This window comes from Oreochromis niloticus, linkage group LG9 (assembly GCF_001858045.2).
Source record: "Oreochromis niloticus isolate F11D_XX linkage group LG9, O_niloticus_UMD_NMBU, whole genome shotgun sequence".
Lineage (NCBI taxonomy): Eukaryota > Metazoa > Chordata > Actinopteri > Cichliformes > Cichlidae > Oreochromis > Oreochromis niloticus.
Genome location: NC_031974.2, coordinates 26,852,575 through 26,876,703, shown reverse-complemented (window position 1 = coordinate 26,876,703; position 24,129 = coordinate 26,852,575). Strand labels below are relative to the sequence as shown.

The 24,129-nt window shown below is 39.0% G+C and overlaps 2 protein-coding genes, 1 long non-coding RNA gene and 3 other non-coding genes across 6 annotated transcripts; 4 read left to right on the top strand and 2 right to left on the bottom strand.

Annotated features, from left to right (window-relative positions):
* Positions 1-1,893: 1,893 nt before the first annotated feature.
* Positions 1,894-4,145, top strand: LOC109199463 (uncharacterized). The gene is made up of 3 exons (XR_003221767.1): positions 1,894-3,036; positions 3,604-3,998; positions 4,092-4,145. It is a non-coding gene; the product is annotated as an uncharacterized LOC109199463 (long non-coding RNA).
* Positions 4,146-13,126: 8,981 nt separating this feature from the next.
* lg9h11orf65 (linkage group 9 C11orf65 homolog) lies at positions 13,127-16,324 on the top strand. Its single transcript, XM_005465063.4, has 9 exons — positions 13,127-13,264; positions 14,198-14,279; positions 14,372-14,464; positions 14,536-14,589; positions 14,700-14,909; positions 15,085-15,215; positions 15,430-15,600; positions 15,733-15,788; positions 15,966-16,324. The coding sequence occupies exons 1-9, from the start codon at positions 13,260-13,262 to the stop codon at positions 16,022-16,024; spliced, it is 861 nt and encodes a 286-aa protein (XP_005465120.1). The 5' UTR covers positions 13,127-13,259; the 3' UTR covers positions 16,025-16,324.
* A 584-nt stretch (positions 16,325-16,908) lies between these two features.
* Positions 16,909-16,980, bottom strand: trnac-gca (transfer RNA cysteine (anticodon GCA)). The gene has a single exon. It is a non-coding gene; the product is annotated as a tRNA-Cys (tRNA).
* A 108-nt stretch (positions 16,981-17,088) lies between these two features.
* Positions 17,089-18,722, top strand: pomp (proteasome maturation protein). The gene is made up of 6 exons (XM_003459484.4): positions 17,089-17,248; positions 17,570-17,667; positions 17,800-17,860; positions 18,053-18,154; positions 18,242-18,335; positions 18,431-18,722. Exons 1-6 carry the CDS (start codon positions 17,171-17,173, stop codon positions 18,496-18,498), a joined length of 501 nt encoding a protein of 166 aa, XP_003459532.2. The 5' UTR covers positions 17,089-17,170; the 3' UTR covers positions 18,499-18,722.
* A 957-nt stretch (positions 18,723-19,679) lies between these two features.
* trnap-agg (transfer RNA proline (anticodon AGG)) lies at positions 19,680-19,751 on the top strand. The gene has a single exon. It is a non-coding gene; the product is annotated as a tRNA-Pro (tRNA).
* Positions 19,752-20,623: 872 nt separating this feature from the next.
* On the bottom strand, positions 20,624-20,712 carry trnat-agu (transfer RNA threonine (anticodon AGU)). Its single transcript is given in 2 exon segments — positions 20,624-20,659; positions 20,675-20,712. It is a non-coding gene; the product is annotated as a tRNA-Thr (tRNA).
* Between the last annotated feature and the right edge of the window lie 3,417 nt (positions 20,713-24,129).

Here is a 24,129-nt window from a genome sequence, read left to right as displayed (position 1 = left end):
GATCTGGGGAGACCAATCCATGACTGATACAGTTCTTTTGTGTGCTTTTCTATGCAGCAATGTCATGCAGAAAAATGTAGTTGTTGTCAATCAGAAACTTTCCAGATGGTGTTGCATCATAGATCAAATCTGATAGTACTTCCTGTTTTCATAATCCCATCAATTTTCTCAAGATCAACACCACTGGCTGAAACATAGCCCCAAACCATGACAGAGCCAGACGGCTGCCCATGCTCCCTGTTGTACCTCTCTCCTTACCTCCTACATACAAACTGATGATGGCTTTCAGGTCCTGCATTAGGTCTTTGCTGATTTTGTTTACCAGTTTCTTAAGGACATGACACTCAATTGCTGATTTTAGCTCGGTAGTTCTTCTTTTGTCCTCCACTTGTCCAGTTAATGTTATGTGTTTTTGTGAAGTTGCTACAAAACATTGTCTGTTATCTGTGTACAAAAAATTGGTTTATCCCTTGAGTTGGATGCAATTTTTATGCTTGAATGATTCATAGGTCAATGTTAAAAGCTTAACGAACAAAAGCAGTCCTCTGAAAATGGTCAGGTACAAGGACTGGAATGAAAATGAGTGACAAAAAGCAGCCAAAGAAATGTCCAAAGAAAAACTTTGAAAAGCCTCCTGAAAACCTGGAGAACTATTGCATAAGGCTACTTTTAAAATGCTCCATGAACCTTTTAACTATCAATTATTAAGTAAAATGGATGTGTTAGTTAGATTCCCAATAACATGGCAAGGACAGACTCAAAACCATATTTGGAAAAGAAGGCAGACTTAGAGAGTCGTCGCTACGACTACGGCTTAATGTTGTCATGTTAACTTTGGGTGTTAATTTTAGACTTCATAAACCTGGCCTTGTAAATGTATTTACCGGAGAAAGTGAACAGTGGGCTCCCTGCAGTGTCTTTCAGTACAATGCAAAGTTTAACAAGACAAAACAGTGTGCAACATTGCTTCAAAACAGCCACTAATAGTGCATACCTTTAAGCCTTTATCAAATTTAAATGCGAAGCATTGTGCCCAGCTTAGGGGGTAAGTAAGTGAAACATAGGCTTTAAGAGAGTGTTCACGCCTCGGTCCTGAGAACAGGAAGTCCAGCTGTAATTCACAATTGAAGATGTGTTTTTTAAAATTATTATTTGTCAGAAGAACTATCCCAAAAAACTGAAGGTATATAAAAAACAAAGTTCAAAATTCTGACTTTTCTGTAATTTTTTCATTATTATCATTATTTTAAATTGGAGTTTAATTTACCTGTGGAGATGCTGGTGTTTATTGTGTGTTTGTGTGTGTGTGAGGAGAGACAGGTGGAATAATTTGCACATGTAACAAGGATTAAATAGTTTAGTAGAATAACAGGCCTGAAGAAAAAAGCTAAAAAAGAAAAGCACAAAGTGCTCTACAAAGCTCAGAATCCTTGTATCATCCATTGCTGCACGGGCTTTTGTTATCTTTTGGGAGACATTTCTTAATTAGTGATATTTTTTGCCTTCTGCTGACTCAGGGAAGTCAGGGCACTGTCTTTGATTCACATGTTCCAAATTTTGGTCGAATATTTGCAAAGCTAAAGCGTAATCTCGCCTGAATACTTAAACTACGTCTTTCTTGAATTTTTTTTGTTTCATACCTGTTGTTGCTGTGATCTCCCAATTGGGAGATAAAAAGTTCAGAAGAATATGCCTTCAGGAAGCAGTAAAGCACGCTGTTCACGCGGTCCTGGTCCTAAAGGAAACAATTTCCAGTCATCTTAAAAATTAGAACAACTTTTCCTGCAGGTAAACGAGACACCCCTGTGCACATTGCACACGCTGCATGAAACAGTTTACCTCATATTACTGGCCAGCAAATTATCTAATTACTAATCTCTGTTGAGCTAATATTTGTCATCAACATGCATTATAATGCAAGTCTTACAAAACTGTTCTGCTCTAAATGAAAGCCATTTTACACAGTGCAGAAAATGTATTTGCCTCAATATGTCTCCATTTTTTGTTAAATCTATACAATTCATGATGTCACACCTCACTGCTCACATTTATTTAATTGCCCCGAGGAAACTATTCCAACGAGCCATTAGTCAAACATAATGAATTGTCAGATTTTATTAAAGGAAGTGGTAACGGAGACCCTCAGAGGTTATGTTGTTTACAGGCGGATATCCGTGTACATTCAATTACATTCTGATGGAAAACAGGAAGGCTTTGCCTAATGAAGCCTCGAATCTTGTCGGGCTCCTGCTTAAATGAATTATAACAACAAGACAAAAAAAAGGCAGCAATCAAAGATGGGCTTCTTGTGGATTGTAATGCTGCACACGTGTGTGTGTGTGTGTGTGTGTGTGTGTGTGTGTATGGTTGTGCTGTCTTGTCAGTATTTAAGTGTAATTCAGAACAATCTTTTCCTGATTGCACACACTTGATGTGAATGCAGAAACAGACACAATGGGACTGAAAGCTTTTTTGAAACCACTTTGCAATTGATGATTAGATCTATATGTAAACTGAATGTTCAAAGAAAATATTGTTCTGCTTGCTTTCACACTTCGGGCCTTATAGCGTACTTGCCTGTCCATCTGAGCGTCTTGTGCCGCACAGGGACATTTCATGTCTTTAGCTTTTTGTCATTTACAGCCCTCAATCATGTTGAAAACACATATTGTTGGAGACCACGCTTATCAGTGGTACAGATTACTAGGTTACTATACACAAACACTCTTAACTTGTCACTACATCGACAAATGCAAAAAGCATAGAAAAACAAAATATGTAAACAGGATCTGTCCGATTTAAGCTCAAACTGGACTCAGAAACCAGAGTGTCGACTGTATACTGAGCAGAGAGCAGATAAGCAGCTAGAGAAGATAACCTTTCAAATATCACCAGGTGCACTGGCAGAGAGGCCAAGGTGAGTTCAATAGGATCTTACAGTATTTGTTTGTTTCTTGAACAGATGCTCTGGAGGGGTAAATGGCTGTCAAGTGGAAGTCCAAGGCGAATGGGTGAGCAGCAGTGAGAAGTGAGCAGGTAGGTGGAGAAGGGTGTCCTTTCCTTTGCAGGTCCTGAGAGCAACTGACCGGTTCAGGCAACAGTGACTGGTGGTGATAGCAAAACTCCTCATGAAAGCAGGAATCCAGTTAAACAGGTTTAGATGATGATCAACGACAAAGGAGACTGAACAAAGAGTACAAGAACCGTAACAAAGAAGCCCTAATTACACTATATAGGCATTAACCATCTGGTAAACGGCAGTAGCACCATCCAGTCTTTAAAGCTTCTCTGTCTCGTGGCCCTGGTTCTCCTGGTGGATTCTCCTTGTTTCGCTCTTTCTCTCTCTCCCTTTGTTTTTGCGTGTATGTGTAGTGTTGATCGCGGGCTGGACTCTTCTTGAGTCTCCGCCCTACTCACCTGTGATTGTTCACCCACCTGCAGTGGAGGAACAATCACAGCCCTTCTTAAGGCACAGAGAGACAGCTGTTCATTGCTGGAACATTAAACTACACCGTTAGCGAGACCCCGGCTCAATCTCTAGTTGACTTGTCGTGTGTTTCCTCTGCGGTTCCCTCGGTGATTGTTTGCCTTCCTTCTGTTCAGGTTTTTTGTCCCCTTCGTCGTGTCCCTGGAGTGAGGTGAGCAAGAGTTTCCCGTCAAACCGTGAGAGTGTGCGTGGGTCGTGAGGATTGGATGTTTGGACTGCCCTCTGACCTCTGGATCTCCCCCAGATTAACCCTCTTCTGTGTGGCCTGTGATTTTCTCTTCTCTGTAAATAAACAGAAAGGACAGATTCTAAAAGTCTACAGTGAGCTATGTAGCTAAGCCTGGCATAGCTAGCAAACATCTATACACACGGGCTGTTTGTTGTGAACACATGCATAAGGGGGAAAATATTTTGTTACATGTGTTACTGAAACGAAACATTTAACATTAGTAAATCTGTACTGTCGTGCAGGATGTAAACTGTGGGATCAAAGTGAAATAAAATCACAAAGGTGAATCTTTTTATAACGAATCAATAAAAAGTTAGTTTAAGGTAATATAATAAACCTAATGAATGAATTAAAATGTGTTTTATTTTGACTCAGGAGGGCCACAGGATGACCACCACCACTCTCAATCACTTTATCTTTTTATAGAACAGAAATTTCTCCCTTGCAGCAATCGGAAACGCAGCTGGCATGAAACCCAGAATGACAGGGTCAGCAGGTGGTTCAGGGAGAGACGCAGAGGGGAAACAGGCAACCAGAAGGCGAGCTTGATAACAAGCAGAATGGACAGATAACAGCTGGGCAGAGAGCAAGCAGATGGACAGAGGAAGTGTAGGTAAAGAGTGGAAGGATCTTTGAGATGAAAACCAGAGGGAAGGTATTCAGTTAAGTAACGACAAAAGGGCAAATGAGTTTCCAACTCTCTGTTCTTTTCTAATGTGAGATGATGTGATACGCTGCAATAGAGACAGAGGAGAGAGAGAGAGGAAAGCAGCAGTGTCATTAATGGAAGCCCTCCATCAGGATGAAAGAGAGCTGCAGTTGCCTCAAACCGTGGACGCCCACACAGCACCACGACTTCCCGGTGACAAGAAACTTAGGACACACAAAGAGGGGGGGGTGACTGTGCTGTAGAGTCTTATATATCAGAGGACCAGCAGACAGAAGAAGATAATGAGAAAAACAAAATAAAGAAAAAAAAGAGCGAACAATAGAGTTGGTAGAGAAAGAAGTAAATCAAAGGACAAACTGATGGTGCTTACAGACCTCACTGTACAGTATGTTCACTGTCTCCACCCCCTGAGTCCATTATTTCTTTTATTGGAAGAAGCCATTTCTATTGTCCCACATACTGATTTATGTGTGTACATGCTGAAGTGATCTGATAAAGTACATTCTGTGTATCTATGACATTTTAGAGGTCAGCGCAGCACCGTCTCATCTATTTCTTGTCAGTTCGATTTACAGGGCGTCACTGGAGGAGTTCCCATCAAACCCAGACCTTGTTTATATTTCCCTCCCAATTTCATGACAATAATAAATAAAAACAGGGAGTGTTTTCATTTTGAAACATGAAAAATCTGTTAAGCGATCATTTAAAGACCAAAACAAATTTCTTACAGTGTGCGACGTTAGCCGGGCTCTCTTTGCTGGTGTGAGATGTTGAAGCACAGTACAAAATCTATTTTTCTTCCACTCATAACATCTGATAGAGCCTCCGAGGGTCACTGAATCACTAAAAATCAATCTCCTCCTGCAATCAAGTCCTTCTGCCTTTGTGAACATTTTACTTCATATCAGATGCCCTTACATATGCAGCTTGGTCTGAATACAATGAATAAATGTTCATGAATTGTCCCATAACTTGCAGAAAGACAAGGAATATTGACCTTGGGAAAAAAAATCTCCAGCTTATGCATATCAGTTATTTGAAGTCTTTGGGGAAACTGGCTTCATGAGATCTGTGACACAGATAGTTCAAAGAATTCTTTAAAGACTGTATTATCAATTGTCTTAGCAAGTGAGGTTCTTTCTAGCGATTTCCCAACTAAACATCATCATCCTACTGCGGCTCTTATATACACAGTTAAACTGCATCTTTTAGCTCATTCTTTGTGTTTTATTGCTCCCTGTTGTGTTTTAGTCCCCTCTAATCAGACAAATGAAGTAAACATCCGGGTTTTCTTCACCATTAGCTGGTTTGACAAAACCGCATATCCCAAATCACATCGGCCTGTCTGCTCTGTGCTCACTCACACAAAGGGTTGGACGGGAAGGACTGGTTGAAGCACCATTTGACTCTTCCACACAACTGACCAAGTGCCTCCCCATGAGCTTTATTCAGACAATACCAGAGAGTGGATGATAAAGACATATAAAGGATATTAAAAGTTGGCAGTTGTATTCTGTTGACGAGGACACAACTTCAGGACACAAAGGCAGGTGATGTAAAACAAAAGGTGAGCTGTTCAATTTGAAAAAACAAGCAAGAAATCTATGAGGAATACAAAGAAAATATCATCAGCACAACAGAGCGTACTAACACACAGTCTGGCAAGAGCCAGGACTATTTATACACACTGCACTGATCAGGGAATGATCAACGAGAATGGGACACAGGTGAAAGCAGTCACACACAGGCATGGGAGGGGATGAACCGGAAGCCATGTGACATCACAGAAAACAAGACTTCAAAGTAAAACAGGAAATAACCAAATAAGACTGATACACACATAAAGACAGAAATTCCCAAACTCAATCCAACAAGTAATCAAACACACTCCTTAGAGCACTAACATGGCAGCAAACGCAACCAGAAAGCACATAACACAAATGCAAAGAGCTACAAAGCAGCTCAAACTCCAGGGACTAAAGTACATTAGAAAAGGTGGTAAAGGGGAGTATATTTGTTTGTGTAGTTTGATTCTAATGTAGCAGCTGCACATTGAGCTCTAAAATTTACTTGTTGACATTTTTAAACATTAAGATCTACTCAGTGGTATCAGATCAGCTAATTAGGTATGCAAAGTATGAACTGAGTTTGTCATGTGGAAATGCGACATACACAGCACAGCTTCATTTGATGCCATTAACAATACATGACTTAACAAGTTACATTTACATTTATATATATATATATATATATATACTTTGTATATATATATATGTCTCCCTCTCTCTCTCTCTCTCTCTCTCTCTCTCTATATATATATATATATGTATATATATATATATATATATATATATATATACATAGAGAGAGAGGGAGAGAGAGAGAGAGAGAGAGAGAGAGAGAGATAGTGAATATAGTTTAATCCAGATCAGCATTAGTTACCATGGTGATCAAGCCAGGTAAAAAGAGAGCCACCTTCGTGACACTGAAAACCCGACATACCTCAATAAGCCATTAATCTCCCTTTGTAGTACACACTTCTGGTTGTCTTCAGCTCCAGCGGGCAACTGCCCAGCATCAAATGGCTGCATAATGGGATATTTAGCAGAGGAAGACAGAACTAAATGCTGGACACAAACCTGCAGTAGAACATAAGGTTGTACTGCATAGTTTAGGCAACTATATGTTAGCCAAGTGAATCAGGTAATAGTGAATGGTCAATATACTAGTGAGCTGTTCGATGATGTTTTCAGCTAATTCAAAGTTCAGCAAATTGGGTGCTTGCACAGACAGATGCAGTCTGTCAGGCAATCCAAGTATTCCAATAAATTTGTATACACAGCAGGGTTGTGTATGTGCCTGCTTATGAGTTTGTGTGTGTGTGAGAGAGAGCAAGAGGTTAGCAATCCAGCAGATTAACTAATTAACTAACAACAGTAAAAGGTCATTTTAGCCTTACCCTACTATTTTTTGTGTGTGTGATGGTGAGAACATTTACTGAGTGATGAAGTAGAAGTTGTCCTGGTGTCACTGGCTGTGATCCGTAATTTCAGTCTGGAGTGGGGACAGATTAATCGTCATGTACAAACAGGACAGAACACCAAACAAGTTAGCTGCGTCATGCACATGTGCAGCATGAGCATACAGTGTGTATACAACTGTAAACAGAGACACAGAGAAGTATGCAAACCCTTGTGTATGTTTACAGATGCATCATCCAAACATACCCGCACACATAATTAGTCCCACAGTGTTTTCTCTCTCTGTATTATTCATACAAACTCTCTACATTAATTATTAACTGTAAATCCAGTATTGTTCTTCATATCTGGATTTTTTTCCCACCAAGCTTTAGTCATAGTTATAGTTGTTATATGGCACACACCAGTCTTCATGATCGTGAGCTGAAGACATCCTGTGTTTGCTATGAGGACATTTTTACTTCAGCTGTTGTTCTATATCTGATATTGTTTAGTGATTCAGGTTTTCTTTTTTGTGCACTGTAAAAAGTCTTTACTGATCGAACAGAATTAGTACTAACAATCTGCACTACAGCTTTCCATCACGCCAACTCGTTGTCCCCCATTATATTTTACAAAGAGCTCTAATGAGATACAATAAGTCCAAAAAAATAAGGGCTCATTGAGTTGCTCGTGACTGAATCCAACCGGCTGCTTTTTCTAACCACCTTAGACAAAGCAGCATATGAGACTCACTGGTCTCTTCTATGCAATAATGACAGTAATGTTTCTTGCCACATCAAAGCAATACTTTTGTGTTTGTCGTGCCTGAAAAGGTGGGTCGGACTTAAAACAAATAATACAGCTTTCACAGCACATCACTAATTTGAATATGTATTCCAATATAAAGATATCAAACACAGAAACTGAAATAAACTCATTTATATTACCTGATTTTGAAAAACATCTCTAATAATACATGTTATCTATCAAATATGTGATCTTGGACTATAACACATTATTCAAATATATATATATATTCCCCGGGCTTGCATTGTTACTACATTATTGTGTATTTACCCCCGTTGGAATTTGTCTTATACTGCCCCCTACTGTTTAAGGTATTAACCATTCCCCTGTTCTTGTGAGTGGAACAATTTTCCCTGCCACAGAACACAAAAAAGGAACTTATCAAATTTGTGGGACTTAAATGGTGTAATATCGATTAAAAATTTTGAGTTCCCCCTCCAGTGTTTGATGGTGGAGTTGAAATGTTCCCATTTTGATGAGGGTCTGAAAAGAAGAAAGCATTTCCTCAATTGGCTGTCATCTCTCTGGGGCCCTGGCACTGAAATACTGATAACATCTGGAGCCAGAAAAGAAAAATTAGTGAAAGCAGTGGGAGAGAGAAATATGAAAAGCTAAGATTGGCACACCTAGTTAAAATGCAGGAGGTTGACATGAAAATGAGAACATGAATAAGCAATCTGTCCACATGTCTGTCCACACAGAAGGACATGGCAAATACAACTGTCTTCTGTTTAAGTTGGGGTCAGCAGCATGATTGTGACGATACATTTGCACATTTTAAAACAGAATAAGAAAAGAACTTTCAGATGAAAGTTGTTTTTAACAAGAGCTTTGCTACAGTGTGTTTGAGTGTCTTGGATCCTTAGACAGTGAGCTCCATAAGTGAGCAGTGCAAACAAGAAAAGGCCTGACCACCTTTAATTTAGCCAAGATTTCAGAACTGTTAGCAGGGCTCTGCCAGAAAATCTCAAGCAGCAATTGGACTCATTAGCAGGACCCACATATAAAAGCAGGAGCTTGATCGTTCAAGGCTGTAAAAACAAGCTGTGAAAGGCATTAGGTAACGCTGAAGGGCAACAAGGATTAGTGGGATGTGGCTAGTCCTCTTCAAATGTGTTACAAGGCTTGCAGGAGCTTTTCAAGTTAAGTTTTACTATTACGATGTTTCACCTTTTGATGCTTGAGTAACAAGCGCTGCAATAATCCAGCATAAAGGAGATAAAAGAATGTATGATCGTTTCTAGATTAAAGGTTAAAAGAATTGGTCTAGTACTGGTTAAATATTTCAAGAGATGAAAAGAGAAGGTTAATGCTGCGAGTGCTTGGCCAGTTGGTGTAATACTAATTAATTCTGATTTGGAGTCATTCAGCTGCAGGAAACTATTGGACATGCACTACTGAATTTCATCAACACAGAACATAATAGATGGTGGTATCAGGACATGAAGCTGTTTTTCATCCTTTTAGTAACAGAACTCTATTATATGTGTAAGTCTGATTTGACCTAGTGGTTACATGTATATAGGAAAAGTAAAGGGAACTTAAAAATAGACCCCTGTAGACAAGTATATGTAGAGATACAAATATATTTGTCAAATATATACATACACTCCCAGTAATACTTATTTTGGTTTCCATTAGGAAGTTGCAAGTCGGTGTAATTCTGGCAGGATAGTTGACCGCTCTTGGCAAAATTAGTAGAGTTCCCAGCTTTTAAGCCCAGTCCACGAATTTTCAATAGAGTTGAGGTCGGGTTTTGCCTAGTTTCAACCCTTTTGCTGCTGATATGAATTGTTGAAGTTGATAGAATTAAAAAAGGGGCTCCTTCTTCTTTTTTATATTAGTTTTTTGCAATATACCAGTACCACTGGCAAAAAAAAGTGCCAGCTCCAGTGCATGGTGCTACCACCACCATACAGTTCACTTTACAGATCACAGTTAACAGTAACACTGGTGTTCCACCAGTTCATGGCAGGCTTGAGCCTTGGTGATTCCTGGGTTATTCCTGAATATCCTAACCAATTTCATCCAAGGGTGACAGTTTCGCCAGATCTTCTTCCAAACATTGACAAAGTTGTGGCACATCTAAATAACGTGTACTCATGTAAAATTATTTGAACTGATGATCTTGGGTTTTGCAGTTCTTTATAAATGAATCCAAGAGACTTTAGCAACTTGTGTATATCTACAATTCTCCTTCTTAAATCTTCACTGACTGGTCTGAGTATTGGTCAATCCAGTGAGCGCTTTTATTAAAGAGGTATGTAGTACAATTATTCCACCCTGCAAAAACACAGTTGAAAGAGATCATTAAAAGCTGCAAAACTACTAAATTGTATAACTATCTATTGTCCTTTATTTTATTGAAATTTATTTATTGAAAACCAGTTTTTCAATTAAAAAAAAAGATAAGAATTTTAGCTGAATGGAACGTTTAAAATTACAAGAGAAAGCTTCTTTAAAATAACATAATTCTCAGAAGTTTGTAAGTTAGGGGTGGAAATGCTCCTAGTCAAAGAGCTGTCAACAATAGCTAAAATATCTGAAAAAACAAAAGCAGACTACAAAGAGCTTCTTATTTAGTATCCCAAAATAGCAAAAATAGGTTTTTGTGTTTTTTCAAAGTCATTAACCACGAAGTACTGGGGTGAATTAAGGAGCACTTTAGATTCAGTTTGTAGAGATCACAAAATTCTTATCTGCTAAGCCTGCTGAGATATATTCTCGCATCAATATATAGATATTTTTTTCGTCATTTTGACAGATTTCTTGTCAATGCTTTACTTAGCAGCTCAAAACTGAAACTAATTGAAGGTGTCAACTAAGGAAAACCATGGAGGAGAGTTGTACCATCAGAAATGCAAACTTCAAATTTAACAGTCAAGTAATTTTTTTACATGCTAATGTAGTGTGACTTATGCCTTTGCAACACAAATTTCAGTCAAATCCCAGGGTTGACTGAAAGGGTTGAAAATTCAACTGTGTTGAAACTACCTCCAACATATCTTGAGTATTCACTCTAAAAACCAGCCTAGCTAATATAAAAATATCTGTCCTTGTTAGGAATCACAGTGACAGCACATCCCCCACAGAGAAAAGAAATAGACTCCTGCTTTGAATACATGTGAAATGAGTTTTGCTACATGCCCACAGGCATTGGTTGGGAAATGCATTCTGTGCCTATTTGCATAAAGGACATCTTTCTAGTTAGCAATTCATATCTACAAATGTTCTGGTCCACAGCTATGAGGACAGTTTATCTGGAAAGCAAACAGGACTGCAGTCTGGGTAATATATAGACCACAAATGCATGTTTGAATATTCAGCAGCTAATAAATATAGAAAAAGTGCTGAGAAATTCTGCCTGCCTGCAGGCAATTCACTTTTTATTTAAATGTTTAGTTTGAAAATGAAGGAGCAGAAACTGAAATATAAATGTCGTTTTTATATGTGAATGTGATTGATTCATTTGGGTTTGGTGGAATTGGTTTGATAGTGTCGAGACAGAGACTCATGAAAACACCTGCGCCTGTTTTTGCACCATCAAGATAAAACAAGGCAATTCTGCAATTTTTTTGGCTTTTGGGTTCCTAAATTTCCCTCAGTATGCTGTATTTGAAATAAAATCTCATGTGCAGGATCTGGGCTCTGGTAGACTTTTAGTGCCAATGCATGAAGTCACTTCAACATTAAGAGCTCTGATTTGCTGCAGTTTCTTATTACCATGGAGAAATCCCACACAGCTGGGTGATGAATCTGTGCCTCGCTATCTGACAAACTAATTGAGTGGGTTGACTAAGAAACACAGGGTCTTGCTGCCTGGCCTGGCTGTTCGAGTCAAGAGGCTGAGAGAAAAGAACATTACTCATTAGAGATTTGAAAAGTTCCTTTCTGATTCAGTATGTGAGTGCTGGTACTGGTATTGCTCATTTTGTGGGGACAAATCTGTTCAAACAGTCATATTTAATGGACGTGCCCACCTTTTGTGACAAAAATAAACAAATCCCAACTAATGGAAATTTGTGAAATTTTATTAATAAGAAGGTTCGAGGTAAGGATTTGGCATATAATACGGTTGGAGTCTAAAGTTTCAGAAAATATATGCATACTAAAGATTAATGTCAACCATAAGAGTGGTGGAAAAACCAGAGAAGCTGGGGTTACTTGTTAAAGAGCTCCATCTAATGGTCAGTGATATTAAAACTACACTCATTTGCCACTATATTAGGTATGCCTGTTCAATAAGTCGTTAATGCAAATATCTAATCAGCTAATCATATGGCAGCAACTCTGTGCATTTAGGCTTGTAGACATGGTCTATTCAAGGTCAAACTGAGCATCTGAATGGGGAAGAAAGGTGGTTTAAATGGCTCTAAACATGACGTGGTTGTGGGTGACTGCTCTGCGTGTTTCAGAAACTGCTGAACTGCTGGGATTTTAGCACAAAACCTCACAGAATGGTCCAAAAAAGATCAAATATCCAGTCCCTCACCCTGCCAGAGTATTGTTTCTGACCATGGCTGCTGATGGCTGCTTCCAGCAGGATAACATGCCATGTCACAAAACTTTAATCATCTGGTTTCTTGAACCTAACAATGAGTTGACTGTACTTAAAGGGCCCCCACAGTCACCAGATCTCAAACCAATTAAGCACATTTGGGATGTGGTAGAAAGGGAGAATCACAACATGGACAAATCTGCAGCAGCTGTGTGATGCTATCATTTCAATATGGACCAAAATCTCTGAGGAATGTTTTCAGTACTTTGTTGAAGCTATGCCATGAAGAATTAAGGCAATTCTTAAGGCAAAAAAGGGCTAAAGTCAAGACCTATAGAGATGTATCTAATTTTTATTTATTTATTTATGTATTTATTTATTTATTTGTACCTGGGCTTGTAAAATATCAGTCTTGGTCTTGACTTATAATGAACTTCTATGTCCTACCGTTAAGTAATACAACTGAGCAAAACAACATTTTATTTTGAAAGTACTTTCCGGAAGACTAATTAATGTCAGGCTATGTTGCCAAGTAACTTACTGAGATATTTTCAAAGCTTCTGCTGTCATCAGCTGATAAGTTTAGACATTTATTGGCAGCAGTCATGAGGTGATGTATATTTTACATCATAATGACGTTTGCATATGATAAGAAGTCACGTGTGTATCACACAATGTAAATACTGTAGATATTATTTCCCTGGCTTAAGTTAGCTAACGTTAGCTGTTTGATGCCTTAGCTTAGTTCCCAGATAAATTGCAAACTTTAAATCATCTTATTTTTGTATTGTACATAGTTGGGACAACATTTTTATGACTTTTCCATTATGCAGAAGTTTTTATGCCGTTTTATTGATACATACACACAGAGAATCAGAATACTTTATTGATCCATAGGGAAAATTATGTAGAACAAAAACTCTCTCAATCCACATGATTGGGGGAAAGATAATAAACAGATGAAAGTACAAGTAAGGGAAAAAAAAGCTAAACTAACGAGAAAAAAGCAAGACAAACTGCAGCAGGCTGTGACAGGCTGCATGCTGGTCGGCGCATGCGCACTGAAAACCCCGTTTTTATTTTATCACAGTAATTACCAATATGCTATGTCAGAAATTGCTTGAATAAGTTATTATTCTGGCATAGTATTACTAAGGCAATTTAATAGGCAACTAATGTGCTGCTGTGTATGATATTTTAGAAAATGACTGCACATTTTTATATTTAAAGTCCTAATAACAGTTAACCTTAACAGTTGGTTAAAAGTAATGGAAAATGTACATTAAAAAAATCAGCTTAATTCCTCCCAAATAAAAGGACGGTGAATTACCAATATAAAGTCAATTAAAATGACTAAAATTTGAATAAAGTAAAAGTGCATACCACCAGATTATACGAAAAATAAGTATCTAAGTCAGTGTAAATATTCCACTATTGGTTCTCTCATCAGTAGAACTCATCATAAGATACATTATGCAATATATTGTAATGTAAAAAATAATCGGTCTCTTTGTCCTTCCTTCTCATGTTTCCTCTTCTGTAGCTTGCAGGAGGAGGAGCCCCAACAAGGGACACTGCAGGAAGTGGCAGTCAGAATAATTCAGAGGGCTTGGAGAGGATATGTGGTAGGAGCATCTGCTACTACTGCTATGGGAACACAGACTCACATATGTGCACAATTGTAGGCACAACTTGTTTTTATCTACCCAAATTGCAGGCCAGTGAAGTCTTCAGGTATTTCAAAGAGCTGATTTTCTACTGCAAACAGCGGGATCCAAAGACCATCCTCAAAACTGTCAATCCTCGAGAGGTAATGGAAATTGCAACCCCTATGAAATAAAACCAAATCAAACAAAATGAAATGTGATTTTGTTGTGGCAGGCCGAACTACTGGATGCTGCAGCTGGAGTGTTTATCAGATTTCGACTTGGAGGGGTAAGAGCTCAGAGAGGAAATAGTATAGGTCAGGAATAGATCACTCAGGAGCTATATGGATATGATATTAGAGACATGCCTTCTGACATCTAACCTCTCTGCCACTTTAGATCAACTTTCCTCCCAATATCTATTACAAGATCTTCACCCATCGGCCCATTACGGATGTGTGTGCAGGCAGTCCGAAAGACTACACCAAGCAAAGCCGTAGGAAGCTTGTGGCCCAGAAGACCAACAAAGGCCCAGCCGTCGCAAAGGATGACCGATTGGGTTGGTACCAGCGCATGGAGAACAATAGTTGGAGGCTGTTCTGTAACAAGGTGAGGAACAAAAATGAGTTTTTGTTCTGCTTTAGTCAAGTTCTGCCATTTGTTTAGAAACAGTGAGCCAAAGAGCTACAGCAAGTTTACAAATGCTTTTTAACAGGAAGCTTCTAAAAGCCAAAGTTCTGCAAGTCTGTTTTTTTTTTGTTTTTTGCTTCGTCTTCTCTCTTAGGTGGTTTTAGCATGTGAGCCTGCAGAGATCGGTGCTGACAAAAAAATGGACTTTCATTACTCCAAGTTGCAGCGGAAGCAAGATTTAGAGAGGTGGAGGAAGAGAAAGAAAATTGAATGGCTGAAACAGATGTAAGCGCTTTTGTGAAATGAAACAGTTGGCGAGCAAACCACTGTGGCATCAGTGATCACAATAATTTAAATGCAATCTGAAGTTTGTGTCTGTTATTTATTAATAGTGATAGAAACCTCCCCCTTATAGAATCACATCTTTGCTAACAAACACATAATGGTGTGTTGCTTTAATTGTGCTAAATGAGCTGTCACTCCTGTTCCTTACATACAGGTATAAAGAGGGTCGTCTGCAGGATCATGCGGAGCACAGACACATGGCGGCCCTGGTGGAGAGTTCCACCCAGGAATTCATGGAGACCGTTGAAAAGAAAGGAGATGATGAAATACTGGAATGGGAGCTGGATGAGCTGCTGGCCTGGACCAACACTCTAAACTTCGAGGAGTAAGGCACACTGATTAGAATGTTTGTGGCATTTGTAATTTTTCTTATAATTTCCCGCATCGTAGGATGTACCCCGCCCCCCCACCACCACCACCACCACCGAGTATGAATTTTCCTCTCTTGCCTGTGCAGGTATATGGAGGAATGGAGACATTTGGCCTGTAGTTACTCCTCTGAGCAGAGCAAAGGTAAAAATATTCCCTAAATACTGTATTCTGTGCTGCCATCTGATTTTTTTAAATTGATAGCTAACATGGCAACATCATGTAGGTTGCTTTGGAAGTCTTTGGATGATCCTGATAATCCAGTCTCATGCTATTCTGTCTTCCTTTTTCTTCATCACCTTTTTCTCATATCTCCTACAGATGGCCCTTCTCACCCACCCAGGTTAGATCCACACGAGCTGGCAGCAGAACAAACATGATTTATGTTAAAACTGTGCAGTCTCGAAGTGGAGTGTGCCACACTGTTATTGTTGCAGTATTCACTTTAATAAAGTCTGAAACTTGCAGTTGTTTACAGTCTTTGTTAGTCTGTCATATAAGTAGACATCACTGTGTGCCATTTTTTGTTAGTGTGTAGACTATAGTTTGTTACAGTAACAGTGTGTTAAACCACATTCCGAATTCCAGAGAGTCAGACTGCCAAAAATTGTCCTTAATCATCAGCTCGCAAACATCTGCAAATCAACGTACAGCTGATATCCGGTGTGTTTGTATCCGTCTGATAGCTGGAAATCACCATGTGCCTATGGATTGCTGAGGTGACTGAATTGGCAGATCACCAGCTTCTACTGAATCAATTCCACATCCTTAGTTTCTCATGGAATAATGAGACATTTGGTCAATTTTCCAATACTTCTTGTGCTCAGAAGTACTTCTACTTCTGAGCATCTTAAAATCCAGTGCTGCATGAAAATGACTCCCCTTGTCTTCAATCACGTCTTGACTGTTCAATTCAAATATATGCTGGTGGTATATGAAGGCAAAATGACAATCCCAACTGGATCTAACTGTATTTATGGCTTTTGTGTTTCTTAACTTGATATCCGAGGGTGTTCAGCTCATTGTGGGAGCACACTGTACCACTGTAGAGAGAAGTGCATTTTACAGGTCAGCCTTACTTGTTACTTGTTTGATTGAAGCCATGTATCTGTAAATGTAATGCTACATAGTATGGTAATTGATGTAACAGATATTCTGGCTGTTATCATTATTATTATTATTATCATTAAATTCCAAAAGCTGTACTTGTCATTAAAGTGATAAATTAAAGTTTTGCAAATGACTAACGCAAAAATTGGAAAACAGGGGGCACCCGGATTTGAACCGGGGACCTCTTGATCTGCAGTCAAATGCTCTACCACTGAGCTATACCCCCTCACGTTTAGCACAGCGGACGCATACGTATTTGTCATGATCATAATCATTCCCCACACGAAGTTGGGAGTTCATGTTTCTATCTTCAGTTAAGTGATAACGAATTGATTTCGTATACTTTAGATACTGTACAGCACACGATAGTATGTTTAACTGGAAAGACGTGGTTCTGTACATAACGCTATCAGCGGATGTGTCGTCATCAAAACGAGACGCTACCGGATACAGCAGTGTATCGAAAGGAAAGGGGAACAAACGAAGTGAAAATGGTATGATAGCGTTTTTAATGCCTATACCATATTTTTTAAATATCTTAAGCCTTGTTGTTGCGTACTCTCTTTGCTTTAATAATCTGTGTGATCATTTGAAGTCTCGGTGGTGAAGCTGTTTGTTTTTAACCGTGCCCAAACTGAGTAGCTGTGAATTTGATTAGTCACTCGAGCTAATGCCAGCTAGCGCTTAGGTTAGCCACAAGGTCCCTTAGATAAATACAACTTCCAGTATTTGTTGCTATTAGCTACATTAGATAGCCATTAGCTAAGTGTGATCAAATGTAAATGGTTTATGTATGTCTTTGATGTGGACTACAGAATTCCAGAGGACTTCGCTCTCAGCTTAAGGACAGTGTACCTGTGGCTGGGTTCTCTCCACAGGGAGCTTACGGAGTGCAGGACTCCCTCCGTAGTGGGTGAGAAACTGTTAAAAATGAAACACAGTTGCATGATAACCTCAAAAAACACATTTTTGTATTAGCCCCCAAATAAAGAACAACGTGCTGTTTGTAACACTTTTTTTTTTCTCTACTACTTTTATTAAACAGATTTACCAGTGTTAAGAATGAACTGCTTCCAAGCCACCCGCTGGAGCTGTCAGAAAAAAATGTGAGTCATTAAACCAATTAATGCTGTCTCCATAAAATGCTTAAATGGTATTTGTGTTTTGTGCTTGGTTTTACTATAAAAATTACTTTTTTTGTCAAATGCAGCTCAGTTTAATCACAATAGACACAAAGGGCAAGTAGTAAAAATACGTTTCTCTCGGTATCTCACTGTTTTCTGTTTCTCCATGAGCAGTTCCAGTTGAACCAGGATAAGATGAATTTCTCAACACTCAGAAACATCCAGGGTCTTCACGCTCCTCTCAAACTGCAAATGGAGTACAGGGCGGCCCGACAGGTAGCTGCAGTCCTTTTTTAGGGTGTTCTCTTGTTTTGTTTTCTTTTTTCCTTCTCAGTCCTGACACCAACTGTTTCTTCCCTCCAGATCCAGCGTCTCCCATTCCTACAGAGCTCAAATTTGGCTCTCGATACGCTGCGAAACAGCGATGAGTCCATTGGATTTGAAGACGTCCTCAACGGTGGGAACCTTGTCCTTCCCTTTTACACCTTCAGTGATATGTGTGTTGAAATAAAACCATAGCTTATACTGTGCTTTTGTCTTTTTCCTTTATAGATCCAGCCCAGAGTGAAGTGATGGGTGAGCCACACATGATGGTGGAGTACAAATTGGGATTGTTGTGAACAGAGTTGGGCACACAGATCCATATTATTATTATGTATGAATACATTTGTTTATCAACTCCATAACCAAAGTTAGTAGTTGGTGGAGAGTTTTAGTTGTGGAGTACTTTTGAGCAGGACGTGTATGTGTGTGTGTGTAGTGATCTTGAAAAGAGTCACTCACACAGGCTGCTTTTGTATGATTTAATTTGGTTATTTCTAATAAACTTCATGACTCTCCTCATTGTCCTGGTTCATTTGATCAGTTATTTACATTTTTAGATGAGCTTGCGCTGATAAAATTACCTGGCATGTGTTCAGAGAGAAGGTGTAACAAAGCCTCACTACCCACTCTGAGTATGTTCACCTGTATAGCTAACATTGATTTGCCAATGCAACAGGTTAATAAAGAGCAACACTTGTATTTTAATCCATGTTATTCTTCACTTCACTCATTCTTCATTTGCCTAACTTGAAGTGTCCTTAAAAAAGTCATTGATATCTAAATCGTTCTTTTTCATCCCACAATTAAATTCTTCAAATATGTTATTTAAGTCTAATTGCATGTTTATACGACTGTACTCTCCATTTAGAGTTTAAGGAGCTGTTGGCAAGGCTCTCCACTTTCTCTTTTAAAATTTGCACTGTGAAGCCCGGGGTTGTTAACATTAATAGCAGGGTGGAAATCATTGAGGTTGAATTCATAATGGCTGCTGCTTGGTGGCATGGGCTGATCAAACATCTGCAACCAGTTGAAAAAACGCAGAGTATAGGTTTGTGATTGATGTTTTTCTGGGTGATGTATGATGCTCATGTGAAAATGTGCTAAAGAGAAATCCTACAAATTAACCCTAAAAAGGCACATCTGTGAAGTGAAAACCATTTCCGGTGACTATATCATGATGCTCATTGAGAGAAGGTTAAGGGTTTGTGGCACTGAAATAAGCAAAGCGTGGCTACTTTCAGGAATCTAAAATATAAAACATATTTAGTTATTTATCATTCTTTTTCGATGCTACATGATTCCATATTTCTTGCTTCATTTATTTGATGACTTCAGTTTGTATCTACAATATAGAAAAACCATGACAATGTGTGTCCAAACTTTTGACTGGTAGCTTTCAGGACAGTCGTTCATACATGCCTCTTCATTTGCTCTGATGTGTGACTTTCAGAAAAGGACTTGGTGCATTTTTTTGTGTGGCTTGTTGGTCTAGGGGTATGATTCTCGCTTAGGGTGCGAGAGGTCCCGGGTTCAAATCCCGGACGAGCCCATATGTTGTCTACGGGACCAAAATGTTGTTTAGCCTCTATTTGATCCAGCAGTCAGTGAGATGTTCTCTACAGATGCAAATCACACATGTTCCCATAGTATCTCATTTAGGAGCAGCTAAGAGATCTGATATAAATGACATCATTGGCCTTGGCCAAATAGAAAACACCCACAAATACTCCCAAAAATCTAGTGTTGTGTTCCTTTTTTATTTTCAAATATTGAATAACAAGACAAAACTGCAAAGGTGAATTAATTATTTTCGCACTCTTAATTAACTGAAGCTTTTCACTGAACTACCAAATAAACAACTTGGTACTCTCTTTCTGGCCAGTGTCATTGAAGTTTTTAAATAAACTATAAACATTTGATGAGTGTCTTTTGAAGTGGATTTTAATATTACGCTGCAGCCGAGAGAGCACTCTGGTCAAACGTCAAAATGGTCTCTAAGTGTACACATTCTTTTTTGACTGCTAGTGAAAAGTGTTTACTTTACAAATAACTCTCTCACTGAACTAACAGCCAATCCCTCAACAAGTTTGTGCTCTCTGTTCATATTGCCTTCATATTAAATCATTTTGTGCTTTTTAAAGAAATTATTTTTACATTGCACTCAACAACAAACAAATCCTCCCTAACAACAAAAGTAACTTCAATGGCGAAATTGCATTATATTTCTTCAGGTCAATATACAGGCTGCAAGTAGGAGTGAGGCCGCGAGTTTGAGACCCTTGCTAAAATGAAATGGTGCAGTCCCAGGTATTTAAACACCAGTGGGATGTGTCCCTTAAAGGAATCCAGACACTCATCTTTCAAAGCTCCTTAGACTAACAGGCCCTGGATGACTGAGAACAGACAAAACTACTAACTTTTAGGCACTGCTGGGAGTTGAACCCAGGATCTCCTGTTTTCTAGTTTAACACTTACTAGACAGGCACTTTAACCAACTAAGCCACAGTGCCACATACATGCCACACAGATCAGTGACTGATGAACACTGAGAAAACCTCCAACCATTAAATAGATTTGAGCCTAAACAGAAACACATGAAAGGCAGTCTTGTTTCTTATATTAATCACCAGAGGTTGTCGCATAAAAAGAGACGACGTGTTAAAAACTCAGGGGTTAAAAGTGGGACGGTGTTTTTGTTTTGCTAACTCTCCACGACACTCTAAACGTCAGGCTGCTCATCTTCAGTCAGCCTCCTCCATTGCCCCTTGATGCCCACTCACACTAGTCAGCTTCTACAGCAGTGGGTGGGGTAACTGCAGAGTTACTGTAGTTTTGCTTTTTCATTTTTTCCATTTTTTCATTTGTTTTTAATTTTGTCTAGTTTCACTTACTTTCTATTGTGAGTTTATGTATTTTAGTTTAGTTTTTATTGTTTGAAATTGTTTTGCTTTTCATTACAATTTTCAGTTCGATTCTATTTTATTTATATAAATAAAATTGCAAATCTTTAGACTGTAAGCTAAAGACCCTACAATAACACATACCCCACAGTGGCCATGAAGAACTCCCTTTTAAAAAGAAGAAACCTCCAGCAGAACCAGGCTCAGGTAAGGGGCGCCACGCTGTGCAAGAGAGCAAGAGAATAATAATAACTAATAATAAGATGCAGAGTGGTGTATAAACACATAGTCAGAAAAGTGACATCAGAAGAATCTTATTGCAGCATAACTAAGGGAGGATTCAGGGTCACCTGGTCCAGCTCTAACTTTATGCTTTATTTAAAATGAAAATTTATGTTAAAGGAATTCCCTGACTTACACTGTCTTTGTGTCTTTGTTTAGAAGCAGAACGACACAGATGGATCCACTTCCCAACCCTGTCATCGCTGTGGTGGTGGGAAAGATATTTCTGTTCTAAAACCTTTGTGCATACAAAATAATATGACAGGACTTGAAGGAAAGTAACACATTTACTCTCATTTGGGGCGACTGAGGATGGATCAGGTGAGTTTGACACCTACCTTGTGTCCTCATACCTGGTGGTAGTAGACAGCATGTTGCCTTATCAGCACTGGGGTCTTTTGTTTGATGGTTCCACAGTGCCTCTTTCTGGCTGTGACGAAGTACCACACCCCTCTGCTCTTTCCATTACAGGGAATGTCTAGAAAGCACAAACCTTTAATAATCACAGCTGAGATAATAAAGTGTAGTTATCCTCCTTCCTTTCCTTCTTCCGTCCTCTTAAGCACTTAAGGGTTGCTGGAGAGGGGGTTGAAGAGTATCCCAGCTGTCACGAGGTAAAACTCAGCTTACACACTTGACAGTTCACCACTCATGATCACATTCCCAATAGATTATTGTAATTCCCAAAAGAATCAACAATTAACCTAAAAAAGCAAGTTGTTGGACTGTGAGAGGGAGCCGGAGCACCCTCAGAGAACACAACATGCAAACAGCAGATTCACATGCAGGACCTTCTTCCTGTGAGGCAACAGAACTAACCACTGCATCACTGTGCTGACCTTAGAGCACAATCGTATGGTGGAAAATGTTACTGTGGGTGCTTTAGATTATATTACATACAGAAAAAAGTACTGGTTTATTATTTGAGCGGGTAAAAAAGTCAAGATTGGATCTAAAGGATGTAAATGGACAAGCACAGTGCATTTCTACTCAGTCTGAACACTCAACGCAGCCTCATTCACCCAACTGCACACACATCATAAGGGGAAACTCAACGTTCAGTATCTTCTTTTTTTCACCAAAAGACTTTCTCTGTATCTCTGCTCTGTTTGTTTTTGACTTGAAACACTAAATAAATGTTTTACTACACATCTGTCTCTATTGTTTAATCAGCAGCTGTAAACTGTCCAAAATTTAAAATGCTGCATTTAGTAGATTTAGAGATATTTATTTCACTATTTTTAGGTAATGATACTTTATAAACCTATTCTGCTGTTTAACAAAGACAGTATCATCATGTTTAAAGCACTTTTCAATCTGACAGCAGCACTCAGTTCTCCTGCACATGTGTGATCTCGGAGTGAACTGAAGGTTCAGATGCATCTCTCAGGTCCTGTGTGGGGACTTGTCTGTTTCTTAAAGATGTGACTTTCAGAAGCTATTCAGCTGGTGTAGATAGTGGGGGGTAGGTCTGAAACATCTTCTTTTGTCCTCCACTCATCCAGTTTCATGCTTGTTTAATCAGTTGAATCTGCAAAACCAATGCTCAGAGATGCAGAGTAAGCTCAGTGACATGCTGAGAAAAAACACAGAACTCGAGGAACTTTTAGACAACTTGAAGTGCAAAAACACTGAGGTGCAGGTGCTAAAGCAACAACTTAAGAAAACAAACGAAGACCTGCAGTGTACACTTCAAGAAATCGAGAGGACAAGTCAGCAGCTGGAAGACACGCACAACAAATTAAAACAGAATTATACGGAGCTGCACAAGGCAAAGCTAATGCAGGAGGCAACATCTAAGGAAATGAAAGAAAGGCTCGAAGACAAACAAGCCAAATTATTTCCTTTCTATTTCCTCAATAATTTAATAATAAACACAATTGGCAAAATTTTAAATAAGTCAGATCAGTGTCTTCATTCAAGAATGAACTGTCTTTGTCACGGGGTCATGTGTATTTTGTGTTTTCCTCGGGCTGGTGATCCTCACGGTTGTTCAGCCCAGGAGTCCAGATTTTTAGTGTTTTAATCACATTTAGTGTTACATTTTAAATCACCACAATAGGATAGCCACAATTTAGGATTCAGGCATTTGTTTTTTTTCAATATCATAATCATTCTATGATTGAGTAGGTTACAGAACCAGCAGTTAGCAGCAATAACTTCAATTCATCGACATTTGCAAGCATTCCTATATGCACAGCATTTCAGTCAGGTTGAGGTCTGGACTTCCATGCTGTAGATTTGCTGCTGTGCTTGGGGTCATTATCCTGTTGCATGGCCTAATTTAGGAGAAGCTTTAGCTGTCGGACAGATGGCCTCACATTTGACTCTAGAAAACTTTGACATACAGAGGAGTTCGCCGACTGCAAGGTGCTTATTGCTTGTGTCTGCAGAACAAGCTCAAATCACCACACTTGAACCAGCATACTTGACAGTGGATTTGAGGTGTTTGTGCTGTGTTTGATTCTTGCTGAAGGTACTGCTGTGCATTATGGCCAAACCTCCACTTTGGTCTCATCTTTTAAAAAGATCTTGCTCCAGAAGCCTTCAAGGGCAAATTTGCAAACCTCAACTGAGTTGTTGTGTTCTCTTCAGAGACAATAAGCTTTCTCCTGGCGGCCCTTCCAAACCAACCATACTTGTTTTGTCTTTTTCTAATTAAACTGTCATGAACGTTAACATTTAACATGCTGTCTGGGCCTGTAGAGGCTCAGATTTTCTACAATAATTGTAACACGGTAATGG